The sequence below is a fragment of the Pseudonaja textilis genome, chromosome 4, assembly GCF_049901715.1.
Source record: "Pseudonaja textilis isolate UNSWEBS1 chromosome 4, rPseTex1.2, whole genome shotgun sequence".
NCBI classification, from domain to species: Eukaryota; Metazoa; Chordata; class Lepidosauria; order Squamata; family Elapidae; genus Pseudonaja; species Pseudonaja textilis.
In genome coordinates, this window is record NC_141993.1 from 33,199,379 (window position 1) to 33,214,998 (window position 15,620).

The window sequence follows — 15,620 nt, forward strand, 5'->3', positions numbered from 1 at the left end:
TTTTTCCTCTGTCAGTATCCTTTGCTCTACTTTTCTAATGTTTTATAGCTTATCAACATAGCTATGATCATACTGTTATTTCATACATTCAGTGAATACACGAATCCTCTAATCTCAGTGCCTTATGATCTCTCCTGTCTTCTCATTGTAAGTATATGTTCATGTTTCACTTGAGTTATCTGTTGCTTATTCCAATATTTGCCTCAGTCAAGAGGAAAAGAAGATTTTTATCAGGACTTCCAAGCCTACAACCTATGATTCAGACACTTTTCAAAATAAACTATTTTTGTTTGGGAAACTTCAGAGTAAAAATAAATTACTGTATTACAATAAATTAGGAATATATTTCAGAAACAATCATGAATCCATGTCTAATTATAAATTTAGTGATATGATTAAATCTTAATCAGAAGAAAGAAATCGAGTTTAGGGAATTTGCTGAATATACTGTAATCTCAAGCCAGGTAAAAAAACAGGACTGTACATGGACATGCCCCTTATTCTCCCTGACCATCATGTATTTTGCTGGAAATCTGAAAGAAAGTTGTATTTTTCTTTTTAACAAATCAAGACTCTTTGCTTGGTATGGAATCCTAGGTTGTTAGGGTCCGATTCACATAGACAACTGTGTGAACATGTGACTACAGGCATATCTCAGATCTCCAGATCTGGAGATTGGGAAGATAGGTGGAGCTGTATGAAAAATGGGTTTGAAGGTTTGAACTTGCCATGTGTTCAACTGGAGGCATAAGTAGGCCCTATCTATAAACATAGTCAGCAGGACAAATATTTTGTCTCTAATCATTAATTATTTCTGTCAATCTGGATAATACATTTTTACTTCTGATTGTTTTATTTTGTGGTTGTTTACAATGAAATACAGGGACAATTACAAACTCCAAAATTTCTTTGCATACTTTCTTCTATTATTCTTTGTAAATATATAGCTACTAAAATTTAAGCATTTTGGAATTATGGAATTTTATCTTATATGACAGTTTGAACAGGTACTGTGACTTTGGTGGAGCTGTATTACACAAAGGAAATAAAAAGTAAATGCTCTGTTTTAAAATATTAAGATTGGTTGAGGTGATGGATTGATTTCAATTATGTATCATTACAATATTTATTTAGAAAAGGCTTATTAAAAAATAGAAACAATTATGCATAATTATGTGATATGTGTAAAATTGATCTGTTTCATATTGTCACTGCCTATCTAAAGAAAGCTGATTTCATAACAGAGGAATTTTAATCAGATAATATATGACTAAAGTCATCAAATATACAAAGTCATCAAATATATATACTCCATCAATATCAGTGTAAAATTCATGTATCCTTTGAGTTTCAATGTTTTCTCATTCAGTTTTTAGTACTGAATTTAATAATGTGGTCCAGTTATTTTAGAACATATTTAATTTGATTTTGAAAAAATTACAGATTTTTAAATTATATTGCTATTAAATTTCGATGCTTCCTGTCATAAACCTCTGGGTAGTTTATTTAGAAAATACAATATTATGATAAAAATAAATGGTAGATTCCATAATAGTACTTAAAACAGTATAAAATAAATGTATCTACAAAAAGGAATAAATACATTCTCAACCCAAATCTGGAAGGTGAAACTTCTTTAGTCAGCCAAATCATGTTGAAACAAGTTATTTTCACCATTCTCCTAAAACTTAGCAAGAAAGTATCCAATGCAGCCACAGAAAGCAAATTGTTCCAGAAATGAGGTTACAATAGGAATGGTCTACCTCTAAGCCCCTAGCACCTTAATGTCACATGGAGAAGAAAACTGAAGCATTTCCTCCCAAAATAACTTTGTAGGATGGGCAAATTCAATTTGGGGAGATGGTATGTAAGTTACATGAATTTCAAATCCAAAACCATTCTGCTCTAACAGAAATCCCTTACACAAAAATGCAAACTGATTACAATGAAAGACTTGTAATTTATTCTCAAACGTGATGTAGGTAGAAATTGTGTTTCACCCTAATATAAAACAATTTCTTTGAATCCATAGTTCATTCATGACGCCATTTCAAAATCTTTCATTTCATACTTATAGCATATACGATCATTTAATCATTTCAGATTTCCAAAAACACTTCATAGCAAAGTGAAACTCTGCTGCTTATCCAACATTTTTAAATACTATAAATGGATCTAGGCCAAAATGGTGTCCAGAGGGAACTACGGGAATGACAAGCAGATTAAGTATTTCACAATAAGACACTTCTAACCTAAAAAAAAATCAGCAAGGTATTTCCCAAATAAGGTGTAATGTTCTAGTTGTCTGGAAGATAGAAACAGAGGGGAAACATATTTTAAAAAATTATTTAAAAAGTAATATTGGCCTACATGACTTTGGTTTCCTGGTCTGGTCTTCCTAGAAGGACTGACGCAAATATAAATTCATGGAACATTTCTGCAAACATTCAAATGTAAGAATCAGAAAATTATATACATTTTGATTTGTTTAAAAGCATTGCCCATCTAATAAAGTGACCTTATTACATATCTTCTGACTTGAACTTACCATAAATACTGATTTGACTTCAAACCATCTTAAAATACCAGGTAGTTTATACGCTGTCACATAAATAGTTCTCTCAATCCACATATTCTGTAATTTAAGAGAAAAGTTTTGAAGTAAAATGCTTATAGACTGACAAACTTATCCTAACCCAAAATTTGTAGTCGTTATATAAAAGCCTAGTAGCAACTGTATTAATGCCACAGTGGCAACACATCCACCCAAAATTGGTAAAATAACACTTTTGCATCCAGTTTAATTAATTTTCTTTACATTTTGTCATGAGCTTTTGTATTCATATAGAAAACACAAGTGAATTATCTCTCCCCTCATTTCAACATGCAGATATATAAACAGCCTATGCAATTATTTCATCCTCTAGTATTCTGTAGACAGCTATTTTTAGAGGATAAAACTGTACAGAGCTGTTGCTTAGAAAATGAATGAGATAAAATCCCCAACTGGTGCAAATATCAGTTTCAGAAGATGGAGGAAAAGAGTTTAATATCCTCTCTTTTCCTATTCTATCTCCTTTAATTATCTCTCATCTCCCATCCAGCTGATACAAGCTGCACATTATATGAAGAGAAGCATTTAATATTATTTATAATTTAGCCTCAATAAAGTGTTTATAATCTTTGTTTGCCAATAATATGATGCATACATGGAGCCTAACTCAATGGAGCCATTTTAGTTTTTGACTTAAGTATTTTAAATTAGTTAAACTAAAAGGGAAAAAAATTGGTATTAATGAAAATAATTCATGCAGGAATTAATTTTTCATGACTAGAATCTTTACTGCAACCACTTTTTAAAAAACTAAACACTAAATGTTTCATCTTTTTGTTCATCTTGCATTTGATGACAAGAAATTCCATAACACAAGAAACTAAATGTCATGTATTCATACAAACTGTAAAGATTTACAGAAAGCGTATTATGCTCTTACATATTATACAAGCATATTTAAAAGACATTAAGAAAACTGCATAACATGTTCAAATTACCGCAAATTCGTTGTCTGGATTTTTCTCTCCTTTTCGAATGGGCCTTGAATATTCAAACCGCTGAACCTCATTTACCCTATAGAAACTAGAAAGAGAAGAACACACAATTGCATTTATATTCTCATATGGCCACAATACGATGATAATAAGGCTTTAAGTATTAAACATTGTAGGGAAGTGATATTTTTATAGAGCTAATATATGTATTTTAGTAGCCTAAAATTAGGATTTTCAAACTGTAATATCACAATCCCTTAACACGATACATGGAAGTGGGTCATCATCCCACCAAATTTTAGTGTCAGGTTTTGATAAGGAATAAATATGTTGCTTATTTTTCATAATTAAATTTTAATCTATGTGTAGAAAGTTTTCTGGTCTGCAATATCACAACTAGCCAGTACTTTAGGCCTGTGCAAGCAAAGTAAAAAGCAAAACCAGTTTTCTCATAAAGACTTATTAAGAGATTGTGATCAGTCTGGGGCCACTATTGCATGTGATGGTTGAATGGAAATTCTGCATTAGGACTCCCTCAACTGAGACTTGAGAAAGAAGATTCTTTTCTTAGAGTCTGGGAAAGAGAAACGGCAGACTGAAAAATATTATAAGTTCAAAACATACATTCATTATTCTATTATCTGGAAAACTGAGAACTAGCTCATATGTTCATGCTTAAAAAGGTTTTCCCCCCAAGAGAATGAAAATGAATTCCTATAAATTGGGTTCTAAAAGCATTCAGTTGTTGAAATTTCTGTAATCAAATCCCTTTTCTATTTTAATAAATCTGGTTAGAGAAGCTTTTTCAAGAGTCTTCTTTTTGGATGCGCTCAGCTGTCATGAGTTTAATGCTATGGTATTGACACTATCAGTGTTCACTACAACTTATTTGGCAAATTGTGTCATGACATCTGTGGCCTACACATAATTTAAATCAACTTGGTGATGACATTATGACAATGACATGACTTCGCCTCTGAGAATGCTTATGGCCATATTAATTTTTCAAATAAATAACAATGCTTTTAAACACAGATTTCAGAAGATATGAAGATATGTTATTTTAATGGTATACTAATGCCTTAGATAGTACTGCCATGATAACTCTCAGGAAACCTTTCATTTTGGTTACTAGTGATATGTAATATTTAGACTACATTCATTTATTTTATGCGAAACTGTTTAGAAGGAATTATAAGGAGGCATAGGTCATTTTGAGTTTCAAAAATCTCTTATTTCAGTTAAGAAATAAGAAAACAAAACCTGATTGAAAGTACTATCTATCAGGGGTACTGCCTTGTGCATGTGTGTAGAAGAGAGGTAAAACAGAAATTGCGCTAACAAAAAGCCAGGCACAAATTACTTTTTCTCAATATTGAAAAATAAATGAAAACAGAGAATGAGGGACAGAGCAGCCATGAACTCAAAATTATTTTTTTTTCCTGAGATAAATGGAAAAAAGATAATCTCTTGCTGCACCTTAAACTGTCTCTTTCTTTTTGTGTTGATAAATTTAGATGCAGTTCCTCAGGCCATTTAGCAGGTAATACATTTAACCAGGTGCAGTCTACGAAAGCTATTCAGAGTAATTGCTCATTTCAAATGTTTGTACCTTAATATTTGCTCTGATACAGGCTTGTGAAATTTTGATGGTAGGTCCAGTTTTGGCTTTACTGTAAAGCACTGGATATCTGTGTTACATGTTAAGAATTACAGTGATGTCTAGTTAAAGTTCTGCAACTAAAATACCTAATCTCTCTCTCTCTCTCTCTCTCTCTCTCACACACACACACACACACACTAATGATAAAAAATAATTCACTCAAGTTGTGCTTGACTCTTTTTGACTTCTTTGGCCATCATAAGAAAAGGAAAGGAAGTAATCTGCCTGCCATTGCCCCCCCAGTTTCTATAGAGCCATGGTGGTGCAGTAGTTAGAGTGCAGTACTGCAGACTACTTCTGCTGCCTGCCAGCTGCCTGCAATTTGGCAGTTCAAATCTCACCAGGCTCAAGGTTGACTCAGCCTTCCATCTTTCCAAGGTGGGTAAAATGAGATTGTTGAGGACAATATGCTGACTCTGTAAACCATTTAGAGAGGGCTGTAAAGCACTGTGAAGTGGTATGTAAGTCTAAGTGCTATTGCTATTGCTATAGTTCTGGAATTTCTTCTTGGCGTGTCACTCAAGTGTGATCCAAATCCAAACATCTTTAGCTTTCTTCATGATCAGCCACATTTGGCTAAATCTCACTCCATCTTAACATCTTGGCCTAGATACAATTCATATGTAACAATCAGACAACATAGGTATGGCAAGAATCCATATATTGTTGAGATTCTGATTACAGCAAGGCCATCAAAACTTTTAAAGGATACATTGACCATGAAAATTTTTAATATCTTCACCAGGAGGTGATGTAGTCTTCATTTTTTCTGCATTAGGAAACTGTGTTAATAATCTTGCTTCAAAATCTTCACGGCGTTCATATTCTTTTCCTCGATAAATAAAAACTTTGTTCTATAAACAGATAAATAATGTTTTAAATTTTTGACAGATTCCAGTTAAATATACAAATGCACACAATTTCTGGTTGAGAATATATTTGATTGCTTCTACATTGTGAAAAAAAACATTTCTAGAAACCAATAGAAAATAAAATTCTACAACACAAATCAATAGTTTTTTTAAAAAACAAGGGATCCTGAAATAAGAATATGCTTATACTTCCACATATTTACTTAACATTCATCATTTTTTTATTCTGATACATGTTTTTAAATTAAATGAGTACATTACAGTTTTCAACTTATGGAATGGAAAATTATTTGCAAGTGAGGGTTTTTTTTTAATTATGATCATTTTATGTTAGTTAGTTGAATTCCCTTAAAGGTTTAAGTGATCTTTATAGGTTAAATCTGGGTTTACGGAAAAAAAAATCTACTAACATGTACCAAACCTGTCAATTATAGACTCAACAAAAACAATGTTCCCAAAGATTTTACTGGGTCTACTCTAAGAATTATTTTCTTTGGACTGAACTCTTATGTGCATTTTTATTGCTACTATATAAGGATCAAAGTCTTTAGAATACAAAATGGATAAATTTAAAAACAGTAGGCAGGAGAGTAAAAAAAAAAAAGGAGGGAGAATTATTATTAAACATTCATTTGTGACTACTACACCCTACATCTTTTAGCTGCTCAGAACAAACGCAAGAGTGCTATTGTCTCATTAAGAAAGCTAACATACTTTGTTTAATATTTTTGAAAACCTAACTTCATTAAATTCTGTCTATGAAAACTTTATTAATATTTCCATTTAGCACATAAGCAATTTCTGCTATTATATTTCTACTTTAAAAGAAAGAAATAATGCATTTGAACATGGGGGAAATGCTCTGGTCCATTTCTTAGAGTAGCAGTGTTATTTCACATTCTACGCCTTACTCAAGTTCAAATATTTTCGATAGTTTTTTCACCTCCCAAGTGATTTCTCATGGTTTTCCACAAGGTTGCATTTAGTTATTCAACATTATTAGCATCTATCTCTATAACTGTGAAGCCACCAAAGAAATATGAGTCATTTTCTAGCAATATTTTTTAATAAAACAGAGGTGGACTTCATGATTTACTTGGCTTTTCATCCAGCATTAAACCATGGGAAATAAAACATTGGTGAATGACTTACTCAGCCTATGGAAACTGGGGTGGGAGAATGAAGTTAAATTCTAGAGCATCAGAAAATGTCAGAAATATCAAAACATTAACCAAAATTCTAGAAAAAAACCCAAAACGAGTATTCATTATTGTCCCATGGACTTCCAGTTTGAGTTTCTTCGCTGACAGACTGTAACCGCGATCGTGTGTGGTTTCGATTGATGCTCACCGCCGGAGCGCCCCGAGCCGGCTGGTTTCAGGGCTAAGCCACCCCATAGAGGTGGTGAAGAGGAGGGAGACTGCCAGCAGGGTTGAGGAGAGCCACATCTCTGCTCCTCAGCTGGCCATTACTCCCTTTCCCAGAGACGGTTGCAGCAGTGGTCAGAAATGGCCACCTCAAAGAAGAACTCGACCGGAAAAGAAAGTGCAGGAGGAAGATAAGAAGAGAAAGTCTTGGTTGACCAGGTTAAACTGCAAAAGCAACAACGTAAGGTACCCTGGAATTTAAACTATTAAAAAAAACATTGTTCCCAAAGAAGATTTTGAAGCAGTGAAGGTGACAGGGGAGGGAAAGGATTTGGTTTTGTTTTTTTTCTCTTCCCTTCCATATACTGACAGCTAAGAGACTTAAGCAAGAAATTTAAAAAAAAATCCACTTTGACATCAACAGACATTTAAGCTGAAAATAAAATGTCAAGGGGATAATAAAGATTTTTGGATGTTTAAAAACTTTTAAAAGCAGGAAAGGAGAGAAAAAGAATAAAAGGGCAGGATCTGGAAAAATGGAGGAGACGGCCTGGAACTAAAACCTCAACAGGATTCCTAAAAGATACATTTTAACTGAAACTTGGCAACAAAATAGTAGAACCCCAGGAAGAGAAAGTGGGGGAAAAAAGCAAGAAGAAACAGTTTGGGATTATTTGGATTACTTGGTGATCTCTCGATTTTTGGTTATTGCATTTAAATGACTAAAATCAATTGGGTGGTTGTTTAAAAGTGTTTAAAATAGCACCACTTTTAGAAGAACTGAAAATGGACTTAAAAAGTACAAAGAAGATGCACAAGAAGGGAGAGGTTCTTTTGGCTTCGTATTTCAACTCTTAGAAATGGAGATCTGGAACTATGAGAAATAACAAGAAACACTTGTAGAACAAGAAGATTGGGACAAAGAAGAAGCCATCTTTAATGATCAAGTAATTTTATGTGGGGGGAAAAAAGGAAAGTGGGGAAAGAGAATGAAGAGTTTAAGATTTGAAAAAACAACCCCCAAAAAGAATAGTTTGAAAAATAAGTATAATATTAGAAAGCAACAGAAGAGGGGATTACAGAAGAGAGAATTAGAAGTAAAGAGACAAGGGGGTAAAAAGGGGAGGGAGAAGAAGAGGGGGAAGAAGGAAAGGAAAAAAAGTTATAAAGGACAGAAACAAGATATAGAAAAATAGGGCAAAGGTATAAGAATTGAAAGTATAAGCCTGTTTAGAGATAATGGGTGAAAACTTAATTGTAAAAGGGATTCTGCAATGGTACATAATATAGTATTGTTATATTACAAATAGAAATAATTTTAGAAAATATGATGACTAAAATGATGGATAAAATATTTATCGTAATCTAGTGGAATGTTTGTTAATAAATAAATGAAATAAAGTGAATGAGAGAATTAAATTAGGAAAGGATGGGAACATTTTAATTATTATTAATGATTCATAAAATATAAGTGAAGAAAAATATGGAAAAAAAAATTAATTATGGAAAGTTTATAAGTGTTCCCAAGGAAGTTTGATATTTAATTGAAAAGAAATGTTGAAGATGTTAAGATTTTAATGAATATTAATGATAGAATTGAATTGGACTGGAATGAGTGTTTTATACATATATATATATATATATATATATATATATATATTTTTAAGAATATAGTGTGTATTTTAAGAATGTACCAAGCAGAATTTGATTGGAAGTTATGTATTATATTGAATGTTATAATCTTAAAGATATACATTGAAGCTTAAATAAAGTTGAATGGATAAAATTAAAAGATATAAAGGTGTCATACTCCAATTAGTTACTACAGGAGAAAATTTGTTTAATGAGAAAAGACAATATGAAATTTTGAAACAGGACAGACAAAAGTATAAATATAATGATTTGAACTGAGTTGAGATAATCAAAATAAAATTGAGAAAATTAAAAGAGGGGAAAAACTATGTAGAAAATGTAAAACAGTAATAAGATATGGAATAGAACACAAAAATGTGCATGAAATTGAGTTTGTGTCTGTATGAAGAAGTGATAACCCGGAGACCATGCTATTCTCAAAAAAAGATGTTTTATTTGTATTATGGTTTTTTTGTGAAAACCCAAATAAAATTTTCAAAAAAAATATTATTGTACCATGACCACCCACTGTGTCTTCCACTCTATTTTATTCTCAATAAACTGGATTTATGAACATTTGGAATACTGTCTTTCATTCAAAGTGTATAGAATATATGTGTTTTTCTAGCCTGCAGCAAAATCAAAGTAGAGAAGTTTTTTTTTTAACTTACCCGTAAAAATGTTGGAAATCCTTGTCCATAGTAACCAACTGCAAAATAATCTGGTTTAGGTCTTATTACTTTCACAATGTTTTCATAGAACTGTGCTTGTTTTTTCTGTGTTAAGAAAAACATAGTTTTTAGAACATTCTTTTTCTGGAGATTGTATTTTCTTTTTTTTCGTAAACCTTTCCAATCACAGCTAGTTACAAATAAGAAATATTTAATGCAGGAGTGTCAAACTCAATTTCATTGAGAGCCACATCAGGGTTGTGCTTGACCTCGGTGGGCTGGGGTGGGCATGGCCAGCTTGATGTCTCTTGCGTCAGGGGCACCTGTGGTGTCAAGTGCTAAGGCAGACTCTCCTTCACTCTCATTTTAATCTTCTTTCTTTCCTTCCTTCCTTCCTTCTACTTTTTCTTTCCCTCTTTATTCTTCTTTCTTCTTCCTGTGCCCCCCTACGCCCCATTTTCAGCCACGATGGCTTCCTGCAGCCCTCTGCCAGCTAAAACGGAGCCCGCACATCATCCCAAGCTCTGTCTTCACTGGCAGAGGCACTGCAGGTCAGTCCTTTGCTGTTTCCAGGGTGGCCCCGCAGGCCAGATTTAACCCCCCACAGGCTGGATCTGGCCCATAGGCCTTGAGTTTGACACCCCTGGTTCAATGCATTTCATCCTAGTTCTATAGGCTGCTATGTTAATAAGGTAAGTTACTTTCTGTGAAAAATCTAACTGATAAATGGAAAAGAGAAGGCCAATTTCTCTTATTTTCTTTTATTTATGGACTGTACTGAAAATCTTTTGCAAATGTATCAGCTAGTAGGCAATGGGAAAATCTGATAGTTAGATACAGAGAATTACTTGCAGCTTTTATAGCTGAATTACCTGGAACAAATATACAATGGTATTGCTCCAAACAGGGCAGATTTTTAATGAGAAGATAAATGAAAGCACTATTGAAAGTATTTCTTCCATCTCAGACTACTGTATGCTTTTGATTGAACCTAGGGAGAGTAACAATCTAATGCTCAACTCTTAATAATCTAATGTTCTACTCTGGCACTACTACGAAGAGTAGTACCCCTTAGTCATAATGCTGTTTTTCTTTTCTAATATCCAATACTACGTTCAAGCATATTCTTCCCTTATACCTAATTCTTAAATGAGAAACATGTCTGCTTCCTCTACAGAAAGACTGAAGTTACAAGAATTGATTGGAAAGTTCTTCATCAAGAGGCCTTCTTATTTATGGTATGCTTAATCCAGCATGTGATACTGTTTTATCACTTCATAGGTTGCTTTTCGATAGTGTGTTCTGCCATAAGATGTTGACTGCTTTGATCCCAAGGGATTCTAGAGTGTATTTTATACACGTGCATACATATGGGCAACTGTCATGGGGTGAATTAGAAACTTTTATTTTAAATTCACTGATATCAAATTTATATCCCACCTTCTTTTGGGGGGGGTGAGAGAGCAGTGTATGGATGTACATGCTCTCTCTATGTGTGTCTGTGTCTGTGTGTATGCCATATTAGTCAAGCTCAGCACAGTTAATGACATAGGAGTTTTGATTTTGTATTTTGAATAAAAATAGATGAGCTCATCAGACTTAACACTGGGAGAGCCAAGATGTTTTGCATCTTTAGGCTTTAATTATTTTAGGTATAAATTTCTGGTTTTAGTTTGCTGCTTGATTCAATTCAGATATCATAATATGCTTTTACACCAACTTATATTTTGCACCATATAGAAACACCATAAGAGAAGAGGAGGTACTTGAATGTATATCATCACTTATTATACTCAAAGGACAAGAGAGACTATAATTACATACCCATCTGAAAATATATGCAAAGAAATTTGCTAAAAACTTTCGGTGCATAAAGTTTCACAAGCTAATTGTTTAGTAATAAACCTTTCAGTATAACTCTATGGTAAACTCTGCTCTTAAAACAGGCCCAGACCACTACTGAAGTCAGTCCTCACTTAACAACCCACACAGTTCTTGCTTAACAACAGCAACTAGGACTGTTCAGAATAGCTATTGCAAAATGATGTGATCATGTGACACTGGGCTTTATAACAGCATTGCTTAGCAAACGGAAATTACGATCCCAATTACCATCCAAGGACTATCTAAACTGTAAAATAAGTACAATATGCTTTGTTAAAAAGGCATACTTCTAATTCAAACTTTTAATATGTTGTGAAATATGCTCATTTCAGATATCAGCATAATCCTTTGCAAATTTGCTTTGTAATTAATACTGAGATACTTATGTGATTAAAGTCATTTACAGTGAGTTAAAGACAAACCTACCAGTACTTCACTAAGTTGTTCATAATCAAACATTTCATTTTCATATTGTTCTGAAAGCTCTTTGCCCAAGACAATGGCTTCTTCCCACATCTGTTAAAATATAATTAAATTTTAATTAAGTTTAAAAATATTTTTTTTAATTTTCAGTACTTAAAACTAGAACTCAGTTAATATTTATTCAATAACAGCAATAACATTTTCAATTTTACCTCCGCTTACTGACAAATTCTAGTTAGCTATTAAAAAGTTGGCTAATCAAAAAGATAAACATAAAGAGTTAAGTAATATAAAGACACTTAAATAATGTAAATATCAACCAATTCAGATGAAATTGTCCTGGCTAGAGAAAAACATTCTGATTAATTTCATAAAAGTAGGAAAAGTATGGAGTTCAGCTATCCTATGTTACATACATAGTGTGGAAGAAGTATAGAAAGTGACTGTTCTACAAAAACCTATGACTACATTGATGTAATTGTAAGGAAGTTTTAAGCACGTATATAAATCTTACACAGGTTACAAGGGCCACTGTAACCTAGTGTTGCAGAGGTTAGATCTATGGGCATGGAAACTACAAGATGTCAAAATAGGAGACAACTATGAAAAGCCTGGAGAAATGACAGGTTATATGTGCAACACACAAACATACACAGATATATAAAACATATAATGTCATTATATGATATTATAAAACTAGTTTCTACTATCTGATGAAGATTCCATAACAAGCAACATGTTCACCCAGAGTAGTTGTTGAGAATGCAATCTGACTATCGCTATCACTGAAATCTATTTTTTAAGGTCAACAATGTCCAGTCTCAGCTGTTCCTAAGGTTTCTTGCTTTGGAAAAAAAAATCCTCAACGTCATTTATGATATGACAAATTTCCAGAAGAATGAGCTTCCCTAAGAGAGATACTCAGTACATAACAGCATTTTCCCATCTAAGTTTTGAATATGTGAAAGCAAAAGTTATCTTAAAAGGGCACAAGTGAATAAAGCTGGATATTCTATAAAAAATGACTCCTTTGAACAAGGAAATTGCAACTTTTTAAAATGAAAGTATAGATCTTGAGATTGGCCAGGGGATCAGAATTTTTGAACTCTTTTTGTTGAAAAAGAATCAGATTCTCTGAAAATTTTTGCAAATAAAATTGCAGGGACTTGGCCAGACAGTCACCGGGAGTGAAGAGTAACTTGAAAAGAAAAAAAAAATGTATATAGCTGCTTCAATTGAATTTTAAAATTACAAATTAAAAAGAGAGGTCTTTCTTTTAGAATCTGATTCTTTTTCAACAAGAAGAGTACAAAAATTCTGATCCCCTGGCTAATCTCAAGATCTATACTTTCATTTTAAAAAGTTGTAATTTCCTTGTTCAAAGGAGTTGTTTTTATAGAATCTCCAGCTTCATTCACTTCTGCCCTTTTAAGATAACTTTTGCTTTCATGTATTTAAAAGCAGCTATAAACAGTTTTTGTTTTGTTTTGTCTTCCAGTCATGCTTCACTTCTGGTGACTATTTGGCCAAGTCCCTGCAATTTTCTTTGCAAAAATTTTCAGAAGTAGTTTGCAATTGCCTCCTTCCTAGGCTGAGAAGAATTGTCTGCACGAAAGTTACCCAGCTGTCTTTGTGCCTAACATGGTGTCTATAAGCCATGGGGTCATGCTTCCTAACTTCGTGTCTTTATCCATAAAAGGCATATATGAACCTTGTATTGATATTAACATTTAACCTCTACCATACTGAATATCCATGGTAGGAATAATACATCTATATGCCACAACAAAGTGGGTTAGGTGCTTATCTTAGTGAAGGTTTGATCCAATTATGGAGAAACTCATACCATAGTTTAGTATGTACTAGTGCTATATACAGTAGGTGAGAGTCAGCTTGGTCTAGTGCAGGGTGTCAAAGTCACGTCGTCACGACGATGTCATGTGAGGTATCGGGACTTTTTGCCCCTTCGCTAAACGGGGCATGGGCGTAGCCAGCGCGTGATACATCCAGCTTGCAGGCCGGGAGTTCGACAGCCCTGGTCTAGTGGTTAAGTCACCAGGCTACAAATCAGGATACTGTGAGCATTACTCCTGTCTTAGATATGAAGGCTTTGGGTCACTTCACAGGATTGTTATTGCGGGGAAAATAGGAGGTGGGAGGATTAGATATGTTCAGTACCTTGAGTTATCACAATAAAGGTGGGACATAAACCAATAAAAAAATTAATATCACGCCATTTCAATTATGTATTCAGGATTTCTATTCTGCCTTTCACCACAAGCCAATCAATAAGCAAATAGCACTTTGCTTTTTTAAAAAAATATAAATTTTATTTGAGTTTTCACAAAAAAGACATAATACAAATAAAACATCTTTTTTTGAGAATAGCATGATCACGGGTTATCACTTCTTTATACAGACACAAACTCAATTTCATGTTCATCTTTATGTTCTATTCCATGTCTTATTACTGTTTAACAATTTCTACATAGTTTTTCCCCTCCTTTGATTTTCTCAACTTTATTTTTAATTATCTCATATCTCAATTCAAATCATTATATTTGTACTTTTATCTGTCCTGTTTCAGTTTCATATTATCTTTTCTCATTAAACAAATTTTCTCCTGTAGTTACTAATTGGAGTATGACACCTTTATATCTTTTAATTTGATCCATTCAACTCTTATTTAAACTTCAATTTATACCTTTAAGATTATAACAACCAATATAATACATAGCTTCCAATCAAATTCTGCTTGGCACATTCTTAAAATACACACTATATTCTTAAAAAATTATATATATCTCTAAATAAAACACTCATTCCATTCCAATTCAAATCTATCATTAATATTCATTAAAATCTTAACATCTTATTCTTTTCAATTGTATATCATACTTCCTTGTGAACACTTATAGACTTTCCATAATTAATTCTTTTTTTCCCCATATTTCTCTTCACTTATATTTTTATAAATCATTAATAATAATTAAAATGTTCCCATCCTTTCCTAATTTCATTCTCTCATTCACTTTCTTTCATTTATTTATTAACAAACATTCCACGATATTACAATAAATATTTTATCCATCATTTTAGTCATCATATTTTCTAAAATTATTTCTATTTCTAATATAACAATACTATATTATGTACCATTGCAGAATCCCTTTTTCAGTTAAATTTTCAACCATTATCTCTAAACAGGCTTATAAGTTCAATCCTTATACCTTTTCCGTGTTTCTCTATATCTTGTTTCTGTCTTTTATAACTTCTTTTCCTTTCCTTCTTCCCCCTCTTCTTCTCCCTCCCCTTTTTACCCCCTTGTCTCTTTACTTCTAATTCTCTCTTCTGTAATCCCCACTTCTGTTGCTTTCTAATATTGTAATTATTTTTCAAACTATTCTTTTTTTGGTTGCTTTTTCAAATGTTAAACTTTTCACTCTCTTTCCCCCCTTTCCTTTTTTCCCCCCACATAAAATTACTTGATCATTAAAGATGGCTTCTTCTTTGTCCAGATCTTCTTGTTCTACAAGCGTTTCTTGTTATTTCTCATAGT

The 15,620-nt window shown here is 32.8% G+C and overlaps 1 protein-coding gene across 1 annotated transcript in view; it reads right to left on the minus strand.

Moving 5' to 3' along the window:
* DOCK1 (dedicator of cytokinesis 1) overlaps window positions 1-15,620 on the minus strand; it is a 399,928-nt gene that overhangs the window by 43,566 nt on the left and 340,742 nt on the right. Inside the window, exons 39-44 of the mRNA XM_026704953.2 lie at window positions 12,065-12,154; window positions 9,755-9,859; window positions 5,925-6,066; window positions 5,162-5,240; window positions 3,553-3,637; window positions 2,549-2,635 (exon numbers count right to left, since the gene is read on the minus strand). Coding sequence (XP_026560738.1) covers window positions 2,549-2,635; window positions 3,553-3,637; window positions 5,162-5,240; window positions 5,925-6,066; window positions 9,755-9,859; window positions 12,065-12,154 — 588 coding nt within the window. The remainder of the gene's footprint in view (window positions 1-2,548; window positions 2,636-3,552; window positions 3,638-5,161; window positions 5,241-5,924; window positions 6,067-9,754; window positions 9,860-12,064; window positions 12,155-15,620) is intronic.